Source organism: Heloderma suspectum, chromosome 4 (genome assembly GCF_057233095.1).
Source record: "Heloderma suspectum isolate Gila_16-S chromosome 4, 16-S_ref, whole genome shotgun sequence".
Taxonomy (NCBI): domain Eukaryota; kingdom Metazoa; phylum Chordata; class Lepidosauria; order Squamata; family Helodermatidae; genus Heloderma; species Heloderma suspectum.
In genome coordinates this window covers 178,959,437-178,973,545 of record NC_139461.1, presented here as the reverse complement: position 1 = coordinate 178,973,545, position 14,109 = coordinate 178,959,437, and the positions used below count along the sequence as shown (strand labels likewise).

Genomic DNA, 14,109 nt, shown 5'->3' with positions numbered 1-14,109 from the left:
TTGGGTCCAGGTTATCTGAAAGACCGTATTGTCCCTTATCAGCCTACTCGTGCCCTGAGATCATCAGAGGAAGCCCTTCTCGCCATCCCACCATCATCACAGGCACGCCTGGTGGGAATGTGGGAGAGGGCCTTCTCAGTGGCTGCCCCAAGGCTCTGGAACTCCCTTCCCAGGGAGGCGAGAGTGGCACCCTCCTTGATATGCTTTCATAAGCATGCAAAAACTTCTTTGTTCCAGCAGGCCTTTGGGGATAACTAGTCTGGACCTGTGAAAATGTGACGTATGGATATTACTTTTGTTGTGGTGGTTGTCTTTTAATGTTTTAATATTTTTACAATTTTAATATTGATGACTTAATTATATTCTTAACTTTTGTATAGCTATATTTATATTTATATTTATATGTTTTAATTGTATAAGTTTTAACATTGTAAAGCCGCCTTGAGCCCCAGTATTGGGGAAAAGGCAGGATATCAATAATAATAATAATAATAATAACAACAACAACAGCAGCAGCAGCAACAGCAACAACAATTTTATACTGCCCATCTTACGATACCAGCACAGAGCTGATCAGAGAGTTCCTCCTAAGCTTCTCAACCATATTTTCAGAGTTACTAAACTTCGGGTAGGACACTTTTCCCAAATCACACCCCTGAGTAATTTGGAAAAAATCTAAAGGAAGTGTTTCAGGGAAAACAAGTCAGAGGCTTTTCATTTTCTTTTTCTTAATTTTCTTCTTAACATTTTCTTCATTTTCATTTAAATGGTTTAGAGGTCCTGGATGCTCGTGTGTGTGTGTGTGTGTGTGTGCGCGCACGCGCGCGTGTTTAAGCAGCAAAAAACCCCACACACAACAAATGGAAGGAGGTGCTGGCCAAAGATGGTCCTGGGGTGCCAAAATCCAAAATCCTGAATGTTTATCTCAATTGCCCAAGGGCCAGAGCATGCTGGGAGTTGTAGGATTTTTTTCTCTCTAAACATGCATAGTATTGAGCCTTTAATGTTGTTTCACATTTATCCCTTTGGCCCTTGCATGCAACTGCAGGCATGTCACAAGGAATTTGGCTGTTCTCAGTGTTACATACCTATGGATACCACTGAGTCAAAGATGCAAAAAGGTCATACTCAGGGCTGGTTTTTCCCAAGATGCTCCAGATTATCACTGAAAGTATGCAAGGACCATTAAAAACAAGTTTGTGGTGGCTTATACAAACGTGAGGATTTAGTCTGCTCACCCTCACCAACCACCTTATAACACATACATACAGTATATGCTATGGCAGACTCAGAAATGTTGTCTCTGTATTTTCACTTGTCAGAACAACATATTCTTTAATGGAATCCTTTTTTTCAAAGCAGCAAGTGTTGACTTCTCCAATCCATTTCCCTATTATTAATGGTAGCTTTTAAGGAATCGCTATGAAAAGCAGATACATTCAATTAATTCTTTCAAGAGCTTCTTGTCGCTTCCCACTAAGGAGAAATTTAAAGGGTGCCTGAGTGAGCTGCCTTTTTAAAGCTTACACACTCCTGTCAATAAAACATACTAAGTAAAAGCAAAATCTTATTAACACTGCTTTGGGGGACCAGTTAAGCCTTACTCTCTGTAGTATTAGTCAACATAAACAAATGGCAATGAATAGAGAATATCCTTTCTAGGAGGAAATAGAGTCTAGGAGTCTTTTTCAAGGACTGCCAAGTGTAATATATTCCTTTTCGTGAACAAAAATGCTGGATTTTTTTGAAATGAATATATTTTTTTATTTTATCTTTATAAATGAAATAAACAATACCAAAAATACCAACAACCTGATCAATACTACAATTTCCCAGCAATACAATATTCTGATGAGGACACCACAATAACAAAAAGAAAAGGAAAAAGGGAAAAGGAAAAGAGAGGAGGAAAGGAAGTAAAGAAAAAGAAAAGAAGATTCTTTTCCCCTCCCTCCCCACTCCCTCTCCCTCCCCTTTAAAAAATTAAGTTTAAACTCCAATACCCCCCAGCCTGCAATGCCATTCTATTTTTAGAACTATATCTATACCTTAACAATCTTACAGTTTAATAAACAACCTTACATTTCAATATCATATCATCAAACTTATATCAAAGAAACAGGTCTACAGTTCAGTCCCAGTAGCCAATAATAATAATAATAAATATAGTGTTATATAATAATAAAACTTAAAATAAACCTTCAACGATCAGTAATATATTTTATACTAGATATATAAATGCATGTACACAATTACCCTCTAACAGTAAATTTAAATACAGCATACCATATCTATTTTGAAATAAAAAATAAGAAAAAAATATAAAGAAAAGCAAGAAAAAAAGAAAGATGGAAGAGAATAAATGAATATATGTATAATCATTTATCTTCTGACATACAAATAAATGGGGGGGATTTGCATACCTACATTAATGGAACAGTTAGTGTAGATGTGAAAATTTCCCCTCCTTACCTCCCTTAAATTTAGCCCTTAAATTTAGGCATAATTCCCGCCTTTTACATCGCAGACATTAAATTTGCAGACAATTGTGGGGTATTTTCGAACTGTGTCAGTGCAGTAAGTGCAGCACTGAGTGCTCCAAAAAGGAGCCACAAAAAGAGGGAAGTTAAGATTCCCCCTTTCTGAAGTAGCTGGAGACTCAGGGAAGTGCTGAAAACGTGGAGGATATTGAGAAGTGTCAGTTAAACACTTAAAGCACAGAGGATCACATTGCTAACTGAGAGATACTGCCCCCCACACACACTTTTGGTGCACCTACTTTTGCCAATTTCCCCCTTTATTGGTGCTTTTCCATTGACAGCTTGGCAATAGGCCCCAGGCAACAGTGCACAAATTACCCTATATGCAGTCTCACCTTGTCAATGTCCATGTATGTCCATGTATGTTACCTACTGCCCTTCAGTGCTCCCTTTGATAGCTGAAACATACAAGGAAATTGACCAGGCAAGGCTACGCATATGAAACAACCATAAGAGCACATTTGTGTGAGACCAACAATAATATTTTTTTAAAAAAATTACAACCCCATTTGCACAAATTTCTGAGCCTGAGGAAAATATTTTTTAAAAAATTATGAATGCATTTGCATAAATTTCTGAGGGGTCATGAATAGGGATGGATGAACGCCATGATGACTGGTCTGGGGGGGGTCCGTTGTGGGGAAATCCAGGCTGCTTAGGGCTCACCAGATTTCTCCAGAGTCCTGGCTTTCACGGGGCATTTTTCTGGCTGTAAATATGCAAGATATGCTCATGGCGGCTGCCATAAGCATATTTTGGGAAAGTATCATCCGTAATGTGCATATTTTATTTTATGCCATTTGCAGCTGTGAAGCACTTACTTCTATGTAAATCATGGCCATAAAGCATTTACAGACATAATTTACATGGAAGTAAGCGCTTTACAGCCACAAATGGCGTATACTACAGCCATAACTTTCCCACATTTGGCTAATGGCAGCCACCATTAGCGTATCTTGCCTGTTTTAAAGCCAGAAAACCACCATGCACAAAATCTGAGGGACACTCAGGTAAGAGGAGCCAGTCTGCTGCAGACTCATTGGAGTCGTCAGTGGATTTCTCCAGCATCCCTAGTCATGATCACAGTGAGGAGGGGGACAGGATGGGCAGACAAGATGGGTTCAGCCACACAGGACATTGGGATTCCAGCTGGAGGACCAAGAGGGAAGGAGGGGGAGAACAACCACGGTGCACCCAATTGTCTGTCGGGCACACTGTGGGTTGTTCCATGAACAATCTACACTGAGCAGTCTATATTTGCGGGGTGGCTTAGTGTGTTGTTTGAACCCACCCTCTGCCCCTCGTTCCACTCTGACTTACAGAAATTCCTAAATTTGGTATGCCCCCCCTTACAGGTTTCCAGTTTGCACATAAATTAAATCACACAGCAAAAAGGCATCTCAGTGTGATCACATGATTACATCAGGATTCCTTTCTCCACCATGACAGAATGCACATGTACATCCATGCGCACTGATCAAATCACAGGGCAAAAAAAAAAAGTCAATGCAGCTATGCAGTCACATCAAGATTCCCCTTTGGGCTGTGATTTCATCGATGTGCGCATACTGGTGTGCTGTTGTAAACTAGAAAGAAAAAAGAAATGCAAACTGAACATGATGGCAACTGCACATCCATGGTGGTCTGAAGAAAGTTCTGAAATCATAAACCAAAGAAATGCAAATGGCACTTACTCATCAGTGCCATTCTGAAAACAAGGTCAGGAAATTTGAAATATCAAAATCCCGGGAGAGATTTGGATGGACAAAAGTTCAGTTTTCTCTATTGCCAACATCACCGAACACTACAGAATGGGGAGGAGAACACTGGAGTAGGGGTGAACGAAAGTCACTTACCTTTTCTCGCAGATTTTTCGCGGTGGGGGGGAGCGCTTCGCTGCTCCCCCCGCGAAGTTCAGGCCAGGGGGGGAGGCTTCCCGCCTCGCCCGGCCGAAATTCAGGCCGGGGGGGGAGGCTTCCCGCCTCGCCCAGCCGAAATTCAGGCCGGGGGGGGAGGCCTCCCGCCTCGCCCGGCCGCGAACACGAAAGTTAAAAAAAAAAAAACACGTCCTCTGATAGGCTACGTGACGATTCACGTAGCCTATCACGGCTAGATCTGGAAAGTCAGCCGTGATAGGCTACGTGAATCGTCACGTAGCCTATCAGGGGACGTGTTGTTTTTTTTCTTTCATTGCAGTGGCGGGGGCGGCAGCCGGTCGAAAGACCGGCTGCCGCTCCCGCCCCGCTCGAACACCGGACGAACCGCCAGCCGGACCCGCCGCCGGGAGGGACATTCAGGGAAGGTAAGTCCCGTCCCGGGGGGGGGGCGGGGGGCGGGGGGGCGGAGGATTTCTCCCCGAAACTTGTTCGGGGGGCCGAACATGTTGGCGCTCGGCCCCCCGAAGTTTCGGGGAGAAATTCTCCGTCATCCCTACACTGGAGCAGCTTCCATGCTGCTGAAAGAAAATTGGAGGGAGCCATACGGCCCTGGCCTCCACATTTGCTGTTTACTGATGTATGCCATTTCACAGTGCATTTTAAGGAAAGAGCATTTGCATATAAAACATCCAAATGGAGAAATTTAATATTAAATGCCAAGTTCCCCAGAAGGAGAAGTGATGAACTTTTTAGGAGGCTCGCAAATTGTATGTGACTTTGTTTAATCAATAAGCAACCAAGAGGGCAAATCTGTTGTTTAGAAGATAAGAACACACCATGATAGCTTCACAAACAGCTGCTCCTTATCTGACTGATATGGTACTTAAGTTTGATGAGCTTAATTAAAAATAATGAAAACTACCTTTTTAAAGGTTAAAGTGGGTTTTTTTGTTTTGTTTTTTTGTTTTTACTGCTCTGACATCTTGGGGAAGCGTAAGGCATTATCACTGTGCCAGACCTCAGATAACCAGCAAAAGATCAGCACAAGATAATAACATGAAGGTCACAGGCTAATTAAGGAAGGTGATTTTGCTATGGACTGGGAGAGTCCAAGGTCTTTAGATGTGCAGATTAGGGGCATTTTTCTACTGAGGGTAGTGGAATGCATTAATAGGAAAGATGGGTTTAGGACGGTAGTAGGATAGTTTTACATTTAGGTAGTAGCATAGTTTTACATTTAAAGATTTTTCGGTGATTTGCCACCTGCTTTTTAACAAATAAATCCACTAATTAACCAATTATATTTAATAATATCTGTATATTATTAAAAGCTCTTAGATGAAGGATAATTTGCAACTCAATAAAGAAAGGCCATATATATGAAAGACAGATAGACTAATTACAGAGTAGTTTAACAATATATTTAGAGCTAAATGTTTCAGCTTCCACCCTGGGAGTTTGGAATGAAAATTCCTAAGGAGAAAAAACAAAACAAAACAAAAGAGGCATGATTGATGTAATGCTTACGAATTGTCCTCCAGATTAAGGCCATCTGTACTAAGAGTTCTAAGTCTGTAGACCCAGAAGTTTTCCCTTTTGTCAAGCATGCCAGTGTCCTTTGCTTGTTCAGTTGCAAGCAATTGTAAATCAGAGAGATTATGTGCAGGTGAGTAAAATATATTGCAACAGACTGCTCTAGGGTTCTTTTGGTAATAATCACAGATTTGTGGTTATGGAATCTTGTTCTTCGGTTGGTTGTAGTTTTCTCTACATATTGCATACAACTAGGGATGTGAGAACCCACCCCCATCTGGGTTCTCCAGGTGCCTGCCCAGCCCCTGCTCCTGCTAACCACTAACCAGTCCCCGGACTGCACTTGAGCCCCTCCCATGCTTCGTGAGCAACATGCACTCACTCCAGTAGCCTCGTCAAGCTCTGTGGTCACCTTTTTTTGAAAAAATAAAATGGCAATTGCAAAAATGCACATATTTGCGTATGCACGAAAATGCACATTTTGTGAATGCACATATTTGCATATGCATGAAACATGCATTTTTGTAAAAATGTGCATTTCTGTAGATAAGCAAATATGTAGATAAGCAATTCTGTAGATGAGCATTTTTCACATACACAAATATGCACATTTTGTGAGTGCCATTTTTTAAAAAAAATGGTGGCCATGGAGCTCGATGAGGCCACTGGGGTGAGTGCAGGCCACTCACTGAGCATGGGCAGAGGACAAGTGGGGGCAAGGGCTCGGGGGTAGGGGCTCGGGGGTGTGGGTGGGTGGGTGGGGGTCCTCCAGATTCCTGGATGGAATCGGGCGCCCACAGCATCCCTACATACATCCATTTTTAAAACATTCAATTAAATAAATCACATTAGTGGAAGTACATGTTACTGATTGTCTAATGCAATAAGTTTTGTTAATAACTGTGCTTCTAAAAGAAGTGGTCTCTTTGTGGTAACTTCAGGTAATGCAATGCACTAATTTACATTGATGCGATCCTGGGTTGCAAATACCTTGTTTAAGTGCAGCTTTAACTAACAATTTACATAAACTGGGTGGTTTTCTGAATGTGATACATGATGGAGAATTAATGGCTTCTGTTAAATGAGCACAACAGAATATAATATGCTAACTATCTTTCAATGTCTGTTGGTAATTAGGGGCAGCAGGATGATAATCCACAACAAATAGAATGTGATCTTCTTTCAAAGAGTTAGCATTTACTTCATAAAGTGTTTGGTGTGAATTCAAACTGGCTTCCCTTTTTCCCATCCTTCACTCTACCCAGGCCATACACTGAGGGATCAGCTCGACTTGACTCCCAGTGCCCCACCGTCTCAATCCACAGCCATACACACCTTTCTGCAAATCCAAAACAAAAGTGGCTCGAATATGTAGCCCAGCTCACCTACAAAAATGAAGGGTCTGGATCCAGGAGCTGCTAACTGTGAGAAGAAGGGCTCTACTCATGGAAATCTGCTTGATTTTTGGTGATTCCCCCCTCCCCCCCAAAAAAGAGGTCTTCTGGGGAACCCCAGAGAGCTGAATTGGGGCCCCAGGTGGGCCAGATATGGCCCACTGGGCTGAGGTTCAACACCCCTGGCCTAACCCTTGCCTAGAGCTAGTGTGTGCATGATCTCAAGCACTTTGTACTCTTTATACTTGAGATGGGAATAACAGCATCAGACACAGAAGTTACAATCCCAATTCTAAATTAATTGTATGCCAGAACATGACAACATGGTCCAAACCCCCATTTTAATTAAATTCACATGTAGAGCACAATCACAGTATTTGAAATAAGGGGCATTTATTGTTGTTGTTGTATGTGATTAAAACTGGTGGACAAATGTGAACATCTCCAGAGGAGTGTAAATTGAAAACCTGCCCCTTCCCACTTTGATCTGATGTTTCTTTTAGTAGATCATTTTATATCTCTTAAGGAGATTAGTATGACAGGAATATAGTTTGGTACTCAGAATTCTTCACATAGTTGTCTCTTGTCCCCACTGGGCTGAACTAAACCAATCACTTTGTTCTAGCCTTTTGAAACACATGGCATTGCAAAATGAAACTGGTGTGCTGTACATAGGCACACTCATATTTAAACATTGTTTTGAACTGGAGAAACAGTACAGGCTTTTCAATGTCACAAGCATACTTTATCAATTTACTTGTTTTAAAGCTGCCTCTATATGTATATGTAATGTTATTAACTTTGTAAAATATACATGAAATTACTCTGCAATAAAACCAATCCTTCCTAACTTATATGGATAGGCTGACCTTATTATGGCCCAGTTCACTTAGCCCACCCAGTGAAAGGTGGAGTAGGGTGCAACTCTTTCTACTCCAGAAGTAGGGAGGGAAATTATGTGCATGGGCCACCACCTGGTGTGCCTGCAACACACATTAATTTAGATGTGTGGGGAAGGGGAATGGCACACGTCAGCTCAACCATTATATGCAGACTGTCACTACTCAGACTGAGTGCCCCACTTGGCTCAGATATACAGTTTTTGCATTCTCGTGTGCTGGTCTTGTTGACATCACTTTTACTGTGACGAAGAAAATGTTGAATTCCCTCAGGTCAAATGCCAGAGCCATTCAGTGCTGACGGGCTGATCTCTTAAACCAAGGTGTTGTTTGGCCTGTTGTATTTTATGCATCACAGCATGTTTTGAACACTCAGAGAAGAGCAAAAGTCCTCAGCAATATGGAACAGAATCCAATGTAGCCAGGGCCAAAATATGCTGTTTGAGAATCAATGAATCTCGAAGAGTGTGGCAAGCATCCTGGAAAACACCAAATACAATGAAGATCACTGCCTTCTCAACCATTGTCAGAGTATGTCATTTCTACATGGCCTATTTTCCTGGAAACTCTCTGCATCCAATCTAGTCTACATATTTCACTGTAAGCTCCCATTGTCATCTGATTTTGAACTTGAGATGAGGGAAATGAGATGGCAGAAACATAAAGGAATAGCTTAATTAATCTGTTTTGCACATGGAAAAACTGTGCAGACAAGGCTCATCCACTCAACAATAGGGTCATAGTAACATTGTTCTACATTCAGAAAATGATGCCTGGAACTACTTCAGTTGATCTTAGTATTCTGGTGCGTGCGTGAGTGTGTGTGTAGGTGGGAAGTGGTTGTTCAGTCTGACTATTAGGAAATCATGGTAGTTGAAGATGCAACAGAATGGAAAATATGCACAAATTTGCACAACAAAATGTGATCCACATATTTGGGGCTCAACTGCCTCTAAAACTGGAGCAGAGGACTTTGTTCCCACCTCGTTGGGATATACCCTGCCTTTAGAAGTACAAAGTGACGAACACACTTTGTACTTCTAAAACACATAAATAAGAAACACCTTAAACAGAATAATTCCAAACACCAAACCCTAGACCAGGAAAGAGTCCAGCTTCCCAACTCAGCTTGAAGAAAGAGCTACAATTGCTGAGTCAGGATCCATGCTGGCTGGGGAATGCTGGGAGTTGTAGGGCATTTTTCTGTCTAAACATGCATAGGATTGTGTCCTTAAGCTCTCAGATTTAGCCCCAAGTGACCATATAATGACATTTGTTATAGAAGTAGTATGAGAGGAGGAATCTTCATAATTTGCTTTTGTTCCCTGGAACAACCTGCATCTGGGTGGGGTCTTTGTTTGCTAGGAACTGGTATCTGCTTGTCACAAGTTTTATTGGTGATTTTTCATTCTAATAGCAATGTATATGTCATAATGGATTCTATGTGCCATAATTACATGACATTATAACCTTATCTTTACAATAGACCTGCAAGTAGGCCAGAATTATTATACACCTACTGTACTGTGTGTGTGTGTGTTAAGACAGGGAGATAATGGTTTGTCTAAGCCCTCTCCCCTCACCCTCCAGCAAATTTATGGCTGCGGTAAGATTAAAATGATGAATTTTCTATATTGCACCTCCATCCCTTAATCACTGCACTTTAGAAAGGGTATTTCATTTAGTATAAATCATATCAGGACATATTCCCAATATGTCAAATAAAGTTTTATTCTTCAAAGTGATTTTAAAAATACCTTGACTGTATTACTTTGCTTTGCATCTCACTCTGTATATTCATTAATTTCATGTCTACTTCACAGATCTTCTACTTATTGGTTGAACCGCATCCAGTCCTTTCTGTACTGCAATGAAAATGGCCTCCTGGGCAGCTTTTCTGAAGAGACTCACTCGTGCACATGTCCAAATGACCAGGTCACCTGCCTTGCCTCTTTGCCATGCATTGTGGGAGACGGTTCCGCCTGCTTAACTTGTGCACCTGATAACCGTACCCGCTGTGGGACCTGTAACACTGGGTACATGCTGAGTCAAGGGCTTTGCAAGCCTGAAGCAGCAGACTCAACAGAGCACTACATCGGGTTTGAGACTGACCTCCAGGATTTGGAGATGAAGTATTTATTGCAGAAAATGGACCGCCGGATTGAGGTCCATGCAATCTTCATCAGCAACGACATGCGGCTGAATAGCTGGTTTGACCCTTCCTGGCGCAAACGGATGCTCCTTACCCTTAAGAGCAACAAGTACAAGTCTAGCCTGGTCCATATGATATTGGGTCTCTCTCTTCAAATTTGCCTCACAAAGAACAGCACCTTGGAGCCTGTCCTGGCTGTTTACGTGAATCCTTTTGGAGGTAGCCACTCCGAGAGCTGGTTTATGCCTGTCAATGAAAATAGTTTCCCAGACTGGGAGCGGACTAAACTAGACTTACCCCTTCAGTGTTATAACTGGACGCTGACTCTAGGCAACAAGTGGAAGACATTTTTCGAAACAGTCCACATCTACTTGAGGAGTCGCATTAAGTCCAGTGGTCCCAATGGCAACGAGAGCATCTACTATGAACCCCTGGAGTTTATCGACCCCTCCCGGAACCTGGGCTACATGAAAATCAACAGCATCCAAGTGTTTGGCTACAGCATGCACTTTGATCCGGAAGCAATCCGGGACTTGATTTTGCAGCTGGATTACCCCTATACTCAGGGATCTCAGGACTCGGCCCTCTTGCAGCTATTAGAGATACGGGACCGTGTAAATAAGCTCTCTCCACCTGGCCAACGTCGTCTAGACCTTTTCTCATGCCTGCTGCGTCACAGACTCAAGCTGTCCACAAGTGAGGTGGTGAGGATTCAATCTGCTTTGCAGGCCTTCACCGCCAAATTGCCAAACACAGTGGATTATGACACAACCAAATTATGTAGTTAACCATAAGTGTGAAGCACAACAGAAACAAACAAACCAACCAACCAACCAACAAACAAACAAACCATGAAGGAGTTTTTACAGTGCTTTTGTGGAACAGTTTATGTTTGGAAGAGTAAATTTAAATTGTCTTTTCAATATCTGTCTTATATCAGTCAATAACGTTGGATGGCAATTTACACCCATGAACTTGCTGACAAATGAATATATTATACCTGCAGTTTTTTTGGCTTTGTTTTATGAATGAAAATAAATACTGACACCAGTCTAGAAGACATTCTACTTTTTACAATAAATTTCATTTGTAATTTTATATGTTCCGTGGCAATGCTTTTGTGCATTACATTCTCTAGAGGGAACATAAAAGGATACCAATAAAATTTTGTAGCTGAACAGTTATTAAAAAGAAATGCTGTGGGATTCATTCTTTCCCCCTCTCTAATGGGTAAGATCTTTGATATTGCATGTTTGGCCAGAAAGGGGTGGCAGAGGAGGTAGAGGAACATGGTTTTTTATACAAAAGCCAGTGAAAACAAAACTAAAAAGCAACCTAACATTAGATGCTTCTGTAACCCCTGAGTCATAATCTCAATGTTCCTATCAATGCAAAGTGACATTTCTTATTGATCGCTTACTTGTCCCTTCACCTAAGAGACTTGAAAAGGGCCTTGCCTCTTTCAGGATGCCATATTATGTCATGCATATTCCTCAACTTTCAATATTTTGCATTTTGGGGAAGACAGAAAGCTACTACTAATCTTGTATGGGTTATAATAAGTTCATCTGTCATGGCAGTGGTATAAGAAAAACCTGGGGAATCTAAAGGGGGAAAAAACCTTCCAGAATGAAATAGCATGACCCAGTGGTGAGGATGGCAAATTTGTCAGTTTTTCTTTCTCATGAATTAGAATTTTTAAAATCTCACGCTCTTTCTCCCCAAAATGAAGACTTTTGTGAATTTCGGTAGATTCTTATCAAAACTGAAATGAAATGAAATTCTCACCCATGCCTACCCAGTGGCTCTGGTGGGGACACATTCTGATTCCCAGATAAATATGGTACCCTGGACAAATGTGGAGAAGACTCACAGCCATGTGGGAGAAGACTGAAGGTATCTAGCCTCCTCAGTTATTCCAGGCTCCTTCCTTGAATGTTCCCTTTTAATATTTTGTTGTTGTTGTTGTTGTTAACCAGGCACAACCCATGTTCATATCGGTGCAGCGTCTTACACACAGAGAGGTTGGCACAGGGCTCATTGCCCCCAGGCAAGTGGGAGACCCAGGGGTGGATAGAAGAAGTGTGCACAGGCTTCAAGCAATGGCCCAGCACAGCACTCTGTGGGTTGCGTGCACGCAGGCATAAGCAGCAATGCAGTGTGAGTGGAAGGAATGGTTCTAGCAAGCCCCACGTTGGTCTGTATGCATACAGGTAGTGGTGTCCATGTGGGGGTGGGGGGCGGGGTGGATTGATACATAGTTCTTCCTAACACTTTTATTGATAGACATCTCAGAAAAAAAAAATGTGCAGAAAGTATTCTGTCCAATAAGAAGATTGTTCCATGATTATTCTCAGTAACAATACTAAGAGAGCCAGTGTGGTGTAGTGGCTAGAGTGCTGGACTGGGGGTCAGGAGATCTGGGTTCTAGTCCCCACTCAGCCATGGAAGTTCACTGGGTGACTTTGAGCCAGTCACAGACTCTCAGCCTGACCCACCTCACATGGTTGTTGTTGTGAGGATAAAATGGAGGACGAGTAGGATTGTGTATTCTGCCTTGGGTTACTTGGAGGAAAAAAGGAGAGCTATAAATGCAATGAATAAATAAATAAAGACTGTACATAGGTAGAAGAGACAGTGAGGCTGTGTCACTAGCCGCATATCGCACTTCATGTGGCTCCCCACCACAGCGTCCACATGTTGCATATGGATTTCTAGATAGGGTACGCCTATGTGCATAGTATTCCACACTATCTGGAACTGTGATAGTTCAGTGTTCTAGATCAGACAGTAGCCTATGCATATAGAGGTCTAGATGCATAGGCTTTACCTATTCAGACATCCACATATGACAAAAGGATGTCAAAGAGTGGAGCCAGGAAGCCACACAACATCAGGCAGGGCCACCAATAGGGCCCTGCTATCCCCTCTCTGTGTGGAGCCCACTTCAGTGGACTAATATGAGTGGGTAATGAGCTCAACACAACTGGGATGATTTTCCAACCATTTGGGCACTCAGCATGCTCAAAAATATAATTTGCAATGTTATGAAATTCACAGGATGCATTCAACAACAAACTTAAATGCATTAGTTCTTCTCATATGCAGATGTATCAATTTTGGGGCCACTGATTAAACGAATAGACCATACATTTATGAGAATGTAGGGAAAACCACTAAACCATTCAGGTATGACCTAAATCATATCCCTTATGAATATACAGTGGAGGTGAGGAATAGATTTAAGGGGTTAGACCTGATAGACAGAGTGCCTGTGGAACTATGGACAGAGGTACGTAACATTGTTCAGGAGGCAGCAACTCAATCCATCCCAAAGAAAAGGAAATTCAAGAAAGCAAGTGGCTGTCTGATGAGGCATTACAAGAAGCTGAGGGAAGAAGGGAAGCGAAAAGCAAGGGAGAAAGGGGAAGATATACCCAACTGAATGTAGATTTCCAGAGAATAGCAAGGAGAGACAAGAAGGCCTTCTTAAATGAACAATGCAAAGAAATCAAAGAAAACAATAGAATGGGAAAGACTAGAGATCTCTTCAAGAAAATCAGAGATCTCAAGGGAACGTTTCATGCAAAGACGGGCATGATAAAGGACAAAGAAGGCAGGGACCTAACAGAAGCAGATGAGATTAAGAAGAGGTGGAAAGAATACACAGAATAACTATACAGGAAAGATCTTAATGTCCCTGATAGCCATGAT

At 41.9% G+C, this 14,109-nt stretch overlaps 1 protein-coding gene across 1 annotated transcript in view; it reads left to right on the top strand.

Moving 5' to 3' along the window:
- Positions 1-11,575, top strand: part of BRINP3 (BMP/retinoic acid inducible neural specific 3) — a 440,239-nt gene extending 428,664 nt beyond the window's left edge. The window contains exon 8 of the mRNA XM_084848196.1: positions 10,067-11,575. Within this exon, the coding sequence (XP_084704322.1) occupies positions 10,067-11,183 (1,117 nt within the window). The 3' untranslated portion in view covers positions 11,184-11,575. The remainder of the gene's footprint in view (positions 1-10,066) is intronic.
- Positions 11,576-14,109: the final 2,534 nt, after the last annotated feature.